We start from the raw sequence: 17,033 nt of genomic DNA, 5'->3' as shown, positions 1-17,033 counted from the left end.
TCTGTAACCTTTTTAATTCATTGTGAAGCATGCCAGAACTGAATCCGATGTCGGAGAGGTCGTCTTTCAATGCACATTTTAATCCACACGCTTGTTCTCCTCATTCATCAGACCACAACAAAAATGCATACTATATTGTTAATCTTGAGATCAGGGATAAAAGTTACATTTCAGTTCTCATTTAGTCTCCTAATGGAGGGTTGTGTCTGTAAAAGCCCCCTAAAATACTAAATTGTGGTTTAAATAATCAGCTGTCTCCAAACATGTGGAGTGTTGTGGATAGTTTGGCTATCTTTATTGCTATCATATTAACTATAATATTATAATAATAAACATTTGCCCTAAAATATCAAGCATTAGCTGAGCTCTATTTTTCATGTAATTTAATTTGGTAACATCTTACCTAGCTCAGTGGTGAACTGCTGTCCAGTGGTATCCACGTCTCCTAGTTCTCCCTCCCCTCTGTCCGAGGGGAGTCTGTGTGACCTCGCTGCTGTCCTGTACATGAGAGGGTCCATCTCTCCATTCTGGAGTCCGTTATGAGGAACCCTCACTGGAGGAACAAAGTGAGGCCCTCCTGGTGGAGGAGCCTTGTACGTCATGGCTTTGCTAATTCTGTCCCCCAAAGCATGTTTCCCAGGTCCAACGCCCACCTTTCTCTGCTTCTGAGTGGGTCCTGACCCTCCACCTCCAGTCCCCAAAACAGCTCCTACTGTAACCCCAATGGCTGGCCCACAAGTCCTTTTCTTCTTTCGTGCCTCAGACCGAGCTCTGGAGGTATCTGTAGCAGACGGCTGGCTGGTGATGAGGGCTTCTTGACGAGTTTTTGGAACTTTGGGCCGTTTATGTGGGTGCAGTCTTAAGCTGTTGAACTGGTCAATGAATTCCTCGCAGTGCAGAAGGTGGTGCTCTGGCTCCCATGTGTCCTCCTTACTTCCATAACCTTTCCACCTTATCAGGTATTCCCACTTACCCTTCTTGTTCCGCCTCTTGTCCACAATCCGCTCCACCTGAAGGCAGCATACAGAAAGGCAGGAAATTAGACACAATTTTGACATTACATTTAACAAAACATTTAACATTTTTATCATACAAATTTACTAGTTTCTCCACTGAATGAATATGAACTGAATGTACTTTTTTCTAATGCCCACCATGTATTAGAGTTAAATCAATTTTAATAGGAAAATTAAAATCATATAGTCATATAGTATCATATACTATAGAGTATAACAATAATAATAATAATAATAATAATAATAATAATAATAATAATAGTTCATAAAACAATTTTGTTCCTGAAAAGCAACCCTGTGGGAGTGTTTGGCCCCTTTGTGTGCCGTAAACCACACAGCTGCATTGTGGGTCCAGCAGCTACAACATTGAAATTTGCTCTGAATATTCATGATCCCCTGAGGATATATCCTTATGTTTTTTGCTGTAATGGCACCATCAGGCCAAAAATGGCTATTTTGTACACAGGGAATACATATTAAAACCTTATGCTAATTTACAGGGAGTGTCAAATCTTTAAAAAAGTACATTTTGTGACATATGCCGAGTTAAAGATAAGGGCTAATTCCCTGCAAAAGACAGATAACAGACCAGAGCACAGCTGAGAGCTGCAGGCTGCCACCTTGGAGAAACCTTAAACATCAGCTTTTCGAGGTCAAACCAAACTACAAAAGTGTGTATTTTACTAATATATATTAAGCCAGCAGAGACCACACACATCAGCAAATGCTACTGTTTGACACAGGCACTTAATTACATACAGTAACTGAATATGCCTAGTGTAAAAACTGAGACTAGTCAAAAACTATACAATCTTTTAGCTCAGCGTATGATTATAGAGGATAGATCTAGAAAAAATAGTGACTATAATACAGGTGTCTTCCTCTGTCAGTTAAGTTAATGAAATTACCCGAATACAGTACAAACACTAGGTATCTAATGCTCAAACTGATAAACTTATTTTGTAAATATATACAGTCATGGAAAAAAATATTAGACCACCTTTGTTTTCTTCATTTTCTTGTTCATTTTAATGCCTCCAAACATTTGTTTGGACAAATATAATAACAACAAATAGCTCATAAGAGCTTAATTTAAGAGCTGATATCTAGCAATTTTCTTGGTAATAACCAAAATCATTATCAAGAAAACCATGGAATTTTTTTTCCATGACTGTACACTCATTGATTTCTGTGTTTTCAACAGCGTCCCAACTTCTTTTGGAATCTGTGTGGTAAAAAAGGTTTGTTGTTGTTGCATAAAAATAGGGCAATGACATTTTCCATCACATGCTACAAGACTAGCTATGATAGTTTCATCTACAAACTTCACACAATGTGTGTGACTAATCACCCAAACAATCAGTGTGTGAATTACTTTGCAATTTTAACTGATTGCATTCGACTTGATTTGCAATTCAGAAGGTGCTGATAAGGTTCGAGTTGAAATTTCCGGGCAGTAGGCTCTTTATATCCCATTATTTGTACTGACATATCCATTTTGTGGAGAGAGATTTTGGCAGACCAAACTCTGGGCTTTAATGCAAATGAATACAGGTGGGTTGGAATCAGCTCCAGTGGGGGGTTTGACAAATGTTTGGTTTCTATTGAGTAGTCATAACTACTCTACACTCACTGGATTTTCAAGCACAACCATCTCTACAGTTTACAGAGAATGGTCCGAAAGAGAGAAAATATCCAGTGAGTGGTAGTTCTCTGAGCCAAAATGCCTTGTTGATACCAGAGGTCAGAGGAGAATAGCCAGACTGGTTTGAGATGATAGAAACGTAACAGTAACTCAAATGACCACTCGTTACAACCAAGACATGCAGAAGACCATCTCTGAATGCACAACACGTCCAACCTTGAAGGAGATGGGCAACAGCAGCAGAAGAACACACTGCCACTTTTTTAGATACACCTTGCTAGCTAATAAAGTGGCAGGAGAGTTTATTTTGTGACTAGGTATCTTAACTCCATTCATGTAAATACTGCTGATTTTCAATGTACCAGATATTTGGTGATGTAAAAAAGATCTATAACTTCCACCTGGACATTCAGATTTTTAGATAATTTAATTATTCTTAAAGAAAACTCAACACACCTCTTAATAAATGTCATTAACAATAAAACACTTGACTTCAGCATGTGACGGGACAAAAACAGGACTAACTGAAGTTCATCAGATTACTTTATGTCAGACCATTGGTTCATCATAAAAATGATGAGAATTCAAACATCGCAAACAGCCACACACACGATCACATCATAAAAGAAACATAACACAGGGGAAACATCCACACACCACAATGAAACATAAGAACGGATGAAGCTGACAGCCTACTGTTAAAATGTACAAGTCAAGGCTTGCACCACACTGACGCATCTCAGACGTATAGCACGCAGGTTTTGTCTGGATACCTACACATAAGATTCCTTATCACTACCTGACATGGGGGTACTTCATTGCTGACAAACATGACTTGTACTATAAGAATCCCACACAATAACATCCGCAAGCATCATGTAAGATTTTCTGTTTACATTAGTTTCTAATAGTTAACCTGAAGATAAGCACTGAATATATCTTTTAAGTCTTTAAGATTCCAAGCAAACAGGTAAGGACAAGAAAACGTTTTAGGAGGGGTATGTTAAACAAACATAGGATATTTAGACCTGGTTTTGGCCCATGAGACTGATGGAAAACAGTTGGAAGGTTTCATCAGAGCCTGTAGTGCAGCTATGGTAATAACTGCTCATCTTGTTCTCGGATGTGCTGCGTACATTAAGAGGAGTAAACAGCCTTTGATGGGTGAGCCGCAGGGGTGTCACAGAAATGAACAGACGATTAGGTTGCTTACAGTCCCAAACAATGTCACACTTAACAGCATTGCAGAGAGGCGCATGCAGGGAAAACAAGAGAAGCAAGGCTAAAGCATAGAGTAAACTTGTATACACAGACAGGAGAGGTTGGGAACACTTGATGCTTCAGTCTGAGCTGAAAGAGGATGAGTACATTTTGGGGCATTATTATCAAACACCTATAATACGGTACTGATTTCATTAAATGATGTGTAGTAATTCTAACAAACCATCAGCAGGCACGAGGACCCAATGAAGGTTACAGATGTAAATTTGCTTCTGTGAAGAGTGGATGGGACAGTATGGAATGCCTGGATATGCACATGCCCAGGAGGTTGAGGCATAATACCAACAAAGTCACACGTGTGACCTCGGTGATGCAGGGAACATGATACCGGGGCCTGACACCCGACAGAAGTCTCCTACAGAGCCTTCTTATCAAGACAAGTGACAATAGCCGTGTTTCAATTAAATTTTTATCAAATTTTGCGAAAATTTGTAATGTCGCATTAAAGAAAATGTGAATTAGTGAATGTGAATGTTTCCATCAACTGCTTTAGATCAAATAAACAAAGCTGCATAAACATACTTTCGTCAGAAGGTGGCAGAGTAATGTATTGCTGTAGTCCAATACGTCAGTTAGCAGTAGAAGAAGAGATTGAGCAAGAGAAAAAAAAAATCAAAAACAGGTTACTTATCGGACAACTTTGGCCTCACACAAGGGAAAATATGTCTTCAGGTATTAGATTCAGTTGGGCAACTTAAAATTGTTCTTTTGGGTTTTGCGGCAGACGAAAACAGCTAATCAGTCATATGAGTTAAATGTTTGCTTATTCTGAAAAAGTGCTTCCATGTCCTGTTTAGCAGATGAACGGTTTTTTGAAAAAGACAAAAACCACCTCAAGTGAGTGTAAGAACTTTTATGCGCATTTTCCATAAAGTTTTTTTCATGCATATCTTCAAAATGTGCATATAAATTTGTTGATGGAAAACGTGACTATGACCTCTGGTGGTTATTCAAAAGTTCCTCTTTTTCCATTTGATCTTTTTTTTTTTCATTGACCACCAGAGATACCTCGATGACCAATACCAACAAGGTCACAAGGAATCTGTACTCAGTTGCAGACTGAAGGACCACAAGATGGGGGGCAGTCACATTAACTCTGTAGAAGCAACTGAAGGTGCAACTGCAGCGCACATCCTTCAAGTTGATTCCATTAAACCAGTATCTATCTGCATTAGCCTGGAGAACTGCCACCATGTGAATCATAATTTCATGTTTTGCAAAAGATATGTTTTAGTTCCAGTGAAAATACTGACATACCAAGTCAGAATTTTATGATTCATACACTCTGGAAACCAATTTTGTTTGAACACTTCTGTTTTAGAGTGGATGACGGCTGAAATGGACATTAAAAGATGCATTTACAAATCAAACAGCCTTTGTGCGGATGTACACATCTGCCACTACCAAGTCCAGAGCAGTAAAATGACAACATTCAAGTCACAGTAACAACTTACAGTATGTTGACCAAAAGCCGTGAAAACATTCAATAACCATCATTATAAAGTAAAAAAATATATATGATTAGCAATACCTCCAACGTATAAGCACTGCTTTACGTTTAAACTTACACCAACAGTATGGATCATAGCTGTGTGCACAGTTGGAAAATACAAAAGATGTCCATGCCAAAATGGACATTTGCTTTGTTCATAGTGATGAACACACACCTTTTTTGTTTTGTTTTGTTCTTCTGCCTGCAACTTCACTGTTCTGCTTCAGTGTCACCACTAGTGTTGTTTCTGGCTACAGAAAGCAGCTGTTTTGGTGGAAAAAGCCCTGGTAAACTGACTACCAGTCCAGCAACAAATGAAAAACAATTTGTGACAAGCTGGTGAACAAAGTGGAGCATCTAGCATCTTAAGAGTCAGCTATTTCCCCCAGGAGACAGTGAATAGCAAATAGGAGCAAAAAGGAGAGAGATACTATTGAACTCATCAGATGGCCAGAAAAACACATTATCATAAGGTGATAAAATGTTAATGTTGTGTTTACAGCTTGTTGGGCTGACCTCAAATGATTAAAAAAAACAACAACAACATGAATGCAGGTATAACATGATTGACCAATGAATCCTTTTTTGGACAATCCTTTTTTTCTTCTCTCTTATGTTCATACTCAAACGACCAGTGCCCATTTCTGTGATGATCAAAGCTTTTCTTCTTTACAGCAAGATCTGAGATCACCATCATCTCTGCCATTAAAGGGAATCTTTTGGAGACTGACAGACAGAGGTGGATAGTAATGCATTATATTTACTCTATTACATGTAGTCATGTAATGTAATCATGTTTCAAAACTACTCCTTATTTCTGTCCTAATGTAAATATTCAAGGTAACAGTGTGTGAGCAGTACTCAACTCAACTCAACTTTATTTGTAAAGCACTTTAAAAAAAAACCACAGCCGCAACAAAGTGCTGTACATAAACAAACAGAACAAGAGACAATAAAATAAGTAAAACAGGAATAAATACTAAAATAAATAGATTCCTTGCTTTTTAAAAAAACAATTTAAAAACAATAAATAAAAGCAAACCATAAAACACTAAAAACAAGAGCAGAGTGTCATGCGTGGTTAAAAGCCAAGGAATAAAAATAGGTTTTAAGATGAGTTTTAAAAATGGACAGTGAGGAGGCTTGTCTGATGTGCAAAGGTAGCTCATTCCATAGTTTGGGGGCTTCAACAGAGAAAGCTCTGTCCCCTCTGAGCTTCCGTTTAGACCTCGGTACCTCTAGGAGCAGCAGATCAGCTGACCTGAGGCACCGAGCAGGAGCGTAGGGGTGGAGGAGCTCAGAGAGGTAAAGTGGGGCGAGACCATTTAAAGATTTAAAAACAAAAAAAATAATCTTAAAATGGACTCTAAAATGCACAGGCAGCCAGTGGAGGGAGGCCAGGATGGGAGTTATGTGTTCCCTCTTACGATCTCCAGTTAAGAGGCGAGCAGCCGCGTTTTGCACTAACTGGAGCCGTGCGAGGGATGACTGGCTGACTCCAAAGTACAGTGAGTTACAGTAATCCAGCCGAGATGTAACGAAGGCATGGATTACTGTTTCAAAGTGCTTGTGCGTAAGGAAAGGCTTCACTTTAGCCAGCTGCCTGATATGGAAAACAACAGCACTAATCTGACAATCTAATTTAAAATCACTGTCCATCTTAAAACCTAAATTTGAAACAGTCATACTTCAAACTCATTGCTGAAGCCTGATAAAGAGAGACAGAAGAGTAAAGACAAAATTCTGCACACACAAAAAAAGACATAGCCTACATCCCAGTTGGTGTTCTCGAGGTCAAAGTGAAGACATTAAAACACCTGTATTTAATAGGCAAGGATGAAGCATTACAGCATCATCTCCTAATTAGTCAAAATGATGTAATATGAGACATAAGAGATAGAGATAAGAGACTGATTGAGCCACTTCTCTAATTGTATGCTCTTCATGTGATTGGAGAGACCTGGATGTGGGGGGCTCATGGCTGATCTGTGCCCATGGGAACTAGGACTTAAGATATCTATACCTGAATTAACAAAGTTTAAGGACACTGTAACATACGCCGACACTTTAATTTTTTTTACATAACCAACATAGTCTATAATGCACATGATTTGCAAATTTATTCACTGAATCACAATAATAATGGAGAAAAGTGTCCTCCAGTCTTTCTTGCTTCAGTGTAGTAGAGAAGTAACGACCAACTCAACTCACGATTTGAGAGCTGACAGACAAATTATGACTGAAAAAGATTCCTTTAATTATTTCTCAGACAAAAATAACATTTCTAAGGTAGGGTGTAACTGCAAAACAAAAAATATGTAATGAGTGTCAATTTTGGTGTTTAAAACAAATCCCACATCAAAATAGCTAAAGTAGCAATACAAATAAACAAATATCTTCAAATAATCAAACTAAGGCTTGCATGTGTTCCTAGTTTGGGATTTACATGTTTGTTTGTTTTTAGGAAGATCAGCACATCATCATTCTCAAACAGAGGCTGAGATCTCACATTCACAATGTCCACTGTTGGACATTTTAGCTAATGTTAGCTAAATGTTGGTAAGCTAATGTTAGCTACATGTTGGCAAGTTAATGTTGGCTACATGTTGGCAAGCGAATGCTGGCTACATGTTGGTAAGATAATGTTAGCTACATGTCGGTTAGCTCATGTTAGCTAAATGTTGGTGAACTAATGTTTGCTACATGTTGGTAAGCTAATGTTAGCTGTTAATAGGCTAATGTTTAAGCTTTTCATCTTCAGTTGAGTGCAGTTTTTTGGTTTGTAAGATTTTAAAAAAGTAGTTCTGGTTCTTCAACTTATTGGTAGTACATTTAACCACAGCTTTTTCTTTGCGATATTTTTCTGTTGTTTGCTAATTGACAGACTCAAACGACTTAAATGATCACACATTTCTATCAATTTTTATCAGTCTCGCGATGCATGGTTACATCCCTACAGTGTAGCCTTTGTCTGATTTACCTGAATGAACCGTTATTGTTAATTTCTTATCATCATCTGTAATTGTTATTTACAAATTAAATTTAAAAAATGGCTGTATGCTTGCAGTGGTCATTGTGGAACCGCTGTGTCTCTCCTCCAAGCAGCGGCTGGGCTCCACCAGCGGTGAAACACCATGCATCATAGATGGCAGCAAAACACAACAGACTCTTACACTAAGCTGAAATGAAATGAGTGATTATAAATTAGATAAATAACTTTTAAAAAACGGCCTCATACTGTTTTGCTGTCATTAATGGTGTGTGTTGTTTTTCCACGGATGAAGCTCAGCCTCTGTGATTACACACAGGACTCAGTGGAGTAGAGGAAAGACAGACAGCAGAGAGCGTGAGAGTTGACGGCAGATGCACTCGTCGAATTGCTGATCATGAAGGCTTTGCAAGGGAAAATATCAAAACAGGGATTGGACCGGGCTCAATATGGGTTTATAGCCAAAATAGATCAGTTAATACTACTACACTAATTTAGTTATTAGTGGGGAAATAAATGCCAGTGACTCATCAGTATGTCATCAGCTCATTGCTCCATTAGTATTACCTTGCCTAATTGGGCAAAATGAAGCTTAAAAGTTTATAGTTAAGGGATAACAGCATAGTTTAAGAGCCTATGCACTGTAGATGACGTAGTTGGTGCACACCTCAAAAATGTAACTATGCATCAGAGCTAAAGTGGCTTCGGAGTACAACTTAAATAATTGTGATTGGTTTAGCTTGGGCTGCTTGTGTTTTATTGTCAGTAGAGATTGATCAGAATAAGTTAAAAGTTAAGGATGTTGAAGAAATGAGTGCTGTTCAGTAACAGACAGCTAGCAAAGACAGACCTACTGCAAACATTCAGCTCGCATCAACTCAACACATTAATCGAAAGCTATGCTATGGGCCTCTGCAGTGTGACTCCCACTAACACTTTATGTCTACTATAAATTTAGCTTTATGCAGAAATGTCTTTATTTTCTACCGTGCTTTATTCCATCTGAAGTCTACTTGTTCATATGAAGGTACACAGGCATGAAAATTCATAAGATCAAGCACTGTCTGTCTCTTTGTAGGCAGTGGATTTTTTTTAAATAGTCACTTCAGTGGAAATTAGAGGGCACCTGACATTGCCTAATGTTTAAACCAGAAATGGAGGATGGTTGGAAAGTTTTGCAAGTGGTTTGAATGCAGCTGTGGAAATAGATGCTCATAATTTTCTCAGAAGTGTTGAGCACAATAACGGGAGTAAACATTCCTTGATGGGTGAGCTGCAATGGTGGCATTACAATGAACAGGACATTTGAATGCTTACAGACCCAGACAATGTCACACCTAACCATATAACAGGAGAGCAGAAACACATGCAAAGAAAAAGAGAAGGGAAGTGGAGGAGGTGGATAGAAGGGACAAGTTGCAAACACAGACCAAACAGGATTAGTAACAGTGAGCTTCAGTATGAGCTGGAAGAATGGAGGTGGGCATATCCTCCCTCAGCTGCCAAAGGCCTTTCCAGGATAATCCAACGCAAAGCATAGTGAGAAGAACATACAATGGTCTGTCAGGGATGTCAGGAGGGGTGTGTAATGTAAACTCTGACATCACTTCTGGGTGTGGTGCGCTCTATTGCAACAGGTGCAATAGAGCGCATGTCTGACCCACACCAGTCATGCTCAGTCTGCACTGGAGCACGACTCAACTGCAAACTCACAAGACCAGGAAGCAAGACCTCAGCTACATGAATATCCAATAACCAGTTTTCCTGGACACAACCAGCCATTGCCATGACAGTTGACATCAGTGTGGTGTAAAGAAAATGTTTTATGCCCGTAAATGCAGTGTAAATAAAAACTAGAAAATTTCCTCTGGGGAAATTCGGAAAGGGCCACGGGAGCTACTGCCGGTGTGTGTACACTATGATGAGATTCTTCACAGATTTCCAACAATTAATACGAGTAATGTTATGATACTATATTATATACAAGGAGTACACCTACAACAAGCCTAAATCACATAAAGTTACCCGAGTGTGTCTGTCTGTCTGTCGCTGTAGAATGTTCCAGCACAGTGACAGCAGCCAGAGGTGGACAGACTGGAATCTCTGGCCTCGAACAGAAAGCATTTTTGGAAAAAACATAATACCTATCATTGATCCTACTTCACTTTGAGCGTCCTGAGTTCTTCCTGAACAGCTACAAATGTTTTTTGTGAAGAAAAATGAAGAAATAGCTTTGTAAGAGCGATCTGAAAAACTGTTAAATATGCTTTTCTCCAGAAATCTTCCAGCATTTTTAATATGGGAGTAAATGGGGCTGTTGGTGCGTGTTGGTTGCGCATCTGTGCGTCCTACGCCCAAACTATAACTGACAGAGGATTGTGAATGAGGAGACAAATTTTCCTATGTTTCTATGTATAAAGTATTTCTGTAGAGTGGAATTTGCGGCCTGGAGCGCAGTTTTCAAATTTATTTTTTGACAATTTTTTCTCTCCCTCTACACTGTGAGCAATGATGTCACACACTCTGACACGAACATTCCATGCAATACACACCCATTATAATCTCAGAATTTCTCCAAAAATGATCATGGTCATTGAACAGGGATTGATAAAAAACGATATGACCTATCGAAACGTGGATTGATGCACCAATACACAAGACTTGTGTCTACTGTTTAAAGTTTAAATGGAGTCTCTAGGTGAAATTATGCCGGAGAAGTAGACGTTTGAAAATCTCCAATTATTGTTTTTTTTTTGCTCATTTTTTTTCGGCCGTCCCCTTGCAAAATTTTGGGCAATTTTTACGACTTACATCGCGAAAAATTTGTATGCCGCAGAGAAAAGTAAAAGCACACCAATCCCGTTCAAACCTCACGTTTTGATATATAATTTGTGTAAATTTTGAATAGTAGCGGGATGAAATTGTGTCTGGAAGAGGAAGAAGAAAAAAATCCATAGTATAACAATAGTGCAGCTCTTGCTGTTGGGACCAGTGCTCGGTGCGATTGCCCTGTGGCCCTAATAAGTAATAGTGTATTACAAAATAATTGATTACAAATCACATGTGCTGTTTATCAAACACATGCACGCTGACAGCCCTCTTAGCAAGTGTCTGCAAGGTGCGTCTCACTCAAGAAAACATTATTATGTATTTCATTCAAATTACTATGGTTACTTAATTTTACATGGAAATTTTTCAAACTCTGAAAACTAATATCTGATTACTACAATGCAAGCAAATAGTGGGCAGGAAGTTTGGGCTTCTTTTCATATATTTTTTTTATTTGAACTTCACCATCAACTTGGGCTTGTGTAAAAACTGCTAAAAGTAAAAACTGCTAAAAGTAAAGTCGGAAGTGTTGGCAACTATTGCCAATAGTCCCCAAGAAAATCTTCATTGTTTGGCATTGCAGTTTGTATACTGGGGAAACTCTGTGACTCCCCAGGAACATACGCAACAATCCTGATTGTGGACTACACCATCATCCCAGAAACCCTACACTCCAAACTCCCCCAGCTCAGATCCAGCACCCTGGCCATCAGCACTGGCTATCCCCAGGGATATGTGCTTTCCCCACTGCTCTTCTCCCTCTACACCACAGACTGAACCCCAGAAAACCCGTCTGTTAAACTCTTTAGGTTTACAGAGGACACAAGACTGTTATCTGCCTCATCCACGACAGTAATGAGTCTGCTTGAAAAGCTAGCCCTGTGGTGTCAGAACAATCCGGTGAACACTTAAAACTGTGGAGATGACAGTGGACTTCAGGATGAGCCCACCTACACTGCCACCATAACAATACTCACAGCACTGTGTCTCCAGCGTAATCCCTCAGGTTTCTGGGATCCATAATCAAAAAGGGCCTAAAGCGGATTTCCAAAATGGACACCATCAGAAAAAAGGCCCAGAAGAGAGTGAACTCCCTGCACCAGCTCAGGAAGTTCAACCTGCCCCAGAGCTGCAGATCCAGTTCTACACTGTAATAATCCAGTCTTTTCTCTGCACATCCATCACTGTCTGGTTTGAATTGGCCACCAAAGAGGGCAGGACAAACATTATTGTCATGCTGTCCTACAAACCTCATTGAGTTGTTGTTTATGTGTCTGTCTGTCTGCCTATAGATATACAGTACACACCTTTTTTTACATAGTAGTCGATTGTTTATAGTCATCAAATATTTATGCTTACCTTTGTTCAGCTTGTTGTCCTTGTTTTGAGCTGTATGTCTATTTTGTGTATGAACACCGACAGCTACAAAAGACCTTTTATATGTACATATACTTGTCCATTAGTATTCATTCTAATTCTATCTCTAGGAAGACACATTCGGTGGCTCTTTTTAAGAGAAAAGAGTTGATAGTATTATACTAGCTATTATTATAAATCCCCCTCCAGACACAAAAAAAAGTCTAACAAGGTCCTGAAACTTCACAAATCTAGAGAGAAAGTTGGCATCACTTGTGTCACCAAAATCATCGGAATGAATTCCCTGGGAACCATAAATCATAAGTCAGTGTAAAAACCATCATCAAACAGTCATCAACATGGACAGCAAAGAGTTACAACTTGTCACATTTTCAAACTATTGCAATCTTTTGTTCTTCATAGTGAAAAATGCATGCTTTTGACAGACACATCTTAAGCAGGAGATGAGCATTTGAGGCTCGAATTTTGGGTAGAGATTCAATTGAAGAGTTTGTTCCTCTAAAATATGTCTGATGTCAGCTGTAAACAAAGAAACAAAAAAGTACCGAAGATAATAGGAAAACCTTAACTTCTATGCTGTAGTCTTTTCAAAGATAATTTATATTTTTAATGTTTGCTATGTTAAAGAGTTGAAAGTGCTTCGTAAATAAAGCTTGAGCTGTGAGCATCTCTGAACAGCAACTGACCCCATCAACTGTTGTTTTCTTAACTACATTGTAGAATTGACATTGTTCCTTTCATTCACGGTGCCTCAGCTGCCTCAATGCATTTCACAAAGTCAACAGAAAGCTGAACCTTTCTGAACAATTTGGTAAAAATGCTTTCACACAGTACTTCTCAGGCGGTTTGATGTCATGATATCTGTTCGACACAATTAGCTAGTTTGCCCTTTTTTCCATTAAACATGCAATAGATCAGAGTGACTTTCTAGGAATGCCCACACTTGGAGAGCTTACATACTGAGTGCTGACTTCAAGGTGATTATTAAATGTCAAATATTACATTTATTCCCACCTCCAAACAGTACCAGAAAAGTACAAAAAATTACCTAACCAGAATTATCTAAGAAGTTGTCATTGGAACACATTAAAAAAGTACTTGGCAGGTGATTGGATGAACCATCTGTCAATTGCTGTCACACACCATGACTATCAGCTCCTCACAGGATGCCGATTGGTCCGATCACTGGTTGATCACTAGGAGCCTGAAGAGATGGATTGTTGTGATTGTCACATGACCTCATGATATTGTGAGAATCCAGCTGCTTGTGCAGGGGGAACCCATTCCTAGAGGTCACTGCATGCTCATCACAAAGTTGTTCAGGTCTGGCACCAACCCCTCGACTCCCCTTCTGTCCAAAATATGCATCACTTTTCAAACAATCTCTTACAGCCCCTATCAAACAAATCACTTCTACAGTACATTACATTATTGCTAGTTTATAGGTGCTGGCACTCCCACCATTCATAAACATAACAAAATGATTACTTGATATAAACCCCAACAAGGGGAGACACTGCTCTCCATATTTCAAATGATATTTTAAATAAAAGTTGTTAGGCAATAGCAAACTCTGCTCAGCTTCTCAATGCGGGTCCCTCTACACAGAAGTGTCACCCATGGAGCTGTTGTCATGTTAGTAGGGAAACAATTCAAAGACTCAAATGACTGTTGTTGGGCCAGGCCTGCCAGCACATTGTTACTAACAAAAACAAATAATATTTCATGGGAGATAAACAACTAACCTGTTGAATATGGTTGAATAGGTTACCAGCTCTACAGAAAATCAGTAGTGACCACAATATAGGCTGCCACATGAGCTAGGTTACACAAACCAACAGCCCGCCTGGAATAAGCATCACATTCAATCTAGTAGTCAAATTTAAAAACAAAAGTACAATTATATGTAATGCTACATTCAAGCAACTCTGAATTAAAAGAAGGAAGCTGTTGTTTCTATTATTTTAATAATATGGCCAACGCAGCATAACAGCACGGTCACACATACAAAACATGAACATCAGCGAATATACACCTCTGATTCACTTCACTTCTGTGTGAGCAAAGGGGAGAATAAAACACTGCCAAAGCAAATTTGCATCTTGGCATCAGGTGGAGTTTAATGTTGGTGAACATTGACCGATGAAGTCGTCGCCTCAACCAAACTCAAAGAAGTGTGTGTGGTTGACCACACTGCCTACATTCAGTGTCACCCCAGGCAGGTGACCATCGCCTAAAACACAGCAGGTCAGTAGTAGTAGTATGTATGAATGCATGAAGCTTTTTCCAACTAAAAGAAGCAAAATTATTAAAGCTGAAAACATGCAGTTAGGAACCAGGTGGTGATGAATTGTATAATAATAATAATAATAATAATAATAATAATAGGCTAAAATATAAAATAATAAATAAAATACAATAAAGTAAATAAAACTGTCAATACTCAAACCACATAAGCACCATGGAGTGGGGATGTATTAATATGAACGTATTAATATAGTTCATGGATCCTCTTTTTGGCAGCATTGTGTTATAATTTTCTAAATGAAATGTGTTCCCTGGAATAAGCAATAATTATAATGAAAACTATTACAGCCAGCAGGGTTAACTGTATTAAAACGGTTTCTGAGGACATTTTATCAACTGCTTCTCACTTAGGCTACTTAATCTATTGTCTTCTAACAGATGTCCTCCTCAACTCCTACATTGTTTGTCAGTGCTGTGAGCAGATAATGTTATCTACTTGGACACTCTTGAGAGGATCCTTAAGAGTTTTTTCTTCAGTTACAAGTGTATTTAGTAAGTCGAAAATGTTTACTTTACTTTGAAAGAGGAAAAACTTGTTTTGTCTAACTATATGTGTCCTTGGAAGTCATTAGACATTGGCAGCCCCCGACATCTCTCTGTCACTATCATGAAGTGAAACATATGACACCATGTCAGCATAACAAAGGCTCGTGGCACTAAGTGCCTGATTCAGTGAAGCTGAGGTAGAAACCAGGCTTCAGGCAAATTCTGGCACCGGTTCTAGAGTGATGTTGCGCACGAGGGCAGCGTGACCTTCCTGCCACCCATTTGGGCAACTTTTACGCCCCAAAACTGTCGGAGTCATAATTTTACAATTCGCACATCAAGCGTGAAAGAAGCCCACACAGACTTGTTTACACCCCTCGGTAAAAATAAACTGGTGTCTCATCTTATGTCCCAAACGGCCTGTGAAACAGTCACACCGCTGTTAAAGGCTGTGATGACAAAATATCTTTTGGCATGTATGCGCACCTTCAGAGCCATCACTCCGTCTGTAGCTATTCACCATATCCGTCCGCTCAGCGCTGCTGTCACTTTACCACGACTTTCAACTCGGCGACAGACTGAGGAGTTCTGCCCGTAAATGACATCTTATCTATATGCTACGGCCGCGAAGAATTATGTCAAAGTATATCAGAAGCGACACAAAGTATACGCATAAATTAAGCAACCTTGTGTTCGCAAAGCATGAGAAGGGTTAGTTTCGCCTGTTAAAGGGCTTAGTACACCGCTTTTTACATACGCGACGCCCTCCCCTTTACTTCCTAATTCCATTATTCGTCAATATTACAGAGCATTTTCCGTGGACATGGTTTTATCCTACCTCGTAAAGGTCTCCTGAAGCCATACTGGGGTGCGGACTCCGGCGGCGCGGCGTTCTTGCCTGCCTTGTTGGCTTTTTTTGGACCCTACTCTCTCGGTGTTTCGGCGAAAGCCCCGATAGACGGGAATTAGCGAGCAGCCGTGTTATTCTGAGCAATCCGCAGTAGCAGATCAGCAGACAGTGTCAATCGAGCCCGGCGCTCTGCGATGGATCGTTCCACACTTAAAACAAACAACCATCGGGGCGGTGCTGTTTACCCAGACCCAAGTGGAGGACTGAAATTTAGTCCCCAGCTAAGAATGCACAGCCTGATGGTCTGCATGCGCCCTCTGTTGCAATCCAACTACTCAACGGGAGATGATATGCTAGATGTCTAGTGTTCAGCTGAGACACTTCCCATTCTGTGTCCCACTCTACCTGTCCACTTTACTTCATACCTGATTTCACCTTCATTTAAAGTCATTAGGAAACATCCAGAACAAATTAATTGGGACTATTCATAATGAATGATGCTTTTGTCAGTTCATGCATTCCCCCTTTCATTGACCAGTGTTTCATCACAAAATTGCCATCATTTTGACATTTATTCCCATATATGATGTTTATCAGGTAATTTGGGGAACTTTCTGGAATATTACTCAAATAATAACTTAAAGTTTTGAATGGTATGGATATTTCTACATTTAGAGCTGGATACTGATCTCTGCTATATTTAGATAAAGAACATATTTTACCAAGTAAAATACTTTTAAAACTCCTAATCTAACCTAATC

General features: G+C 39.3%; 1 protein-coding gene across 1 annotated transcript in view; it reads right to left on the bottom strand.

Annotated features, from left to right (window-relative positions):
• The window catches only part of LOC131984807 (chromodomain Y-like protein 2), a 32,976-nt gene extending 16,540 nt beyond the window's left edge, over positions 1–16,436 (bottom strand). The window contains exons 1-2 of the mRNA XM_059349788.1: positions 16,261–16,436; positions 404–1,010 (exon numbers count right to left, since the gene is read on the bottom strand). Coding sequence (XP_059205771.1) covers positions 404–1,010; positions 16,261–16,284 — 631 coding nt within the window. The 5' untranslated portion in view covers positions 16,285–16,436. The remainder of the gene's footprint in view (positions 1–403; positions 1,011–16,260) is intronic.
• Between the last annotated feature and the right edge of the window lie 597 nt (positions 16,437–17,033).

This window comes from Centropristis striata, chromosome 2, assembly GCF_030273125.1.
Source record: "Centropristis striata isolate RG_2023a ecotype Rhode Island chromosome 2, C.striata_1.0, whole genome shotgun sequence".
Classification (NCBI taxonomy): Eukaryota; Metazoa; Chordata; class Actinopteri; order Perciformes; family Serranidae; genus Centropristis; species Centropristis striata.
This window is presented reverse-complemented; position numbering and strand designations above follow the sequence as displayed.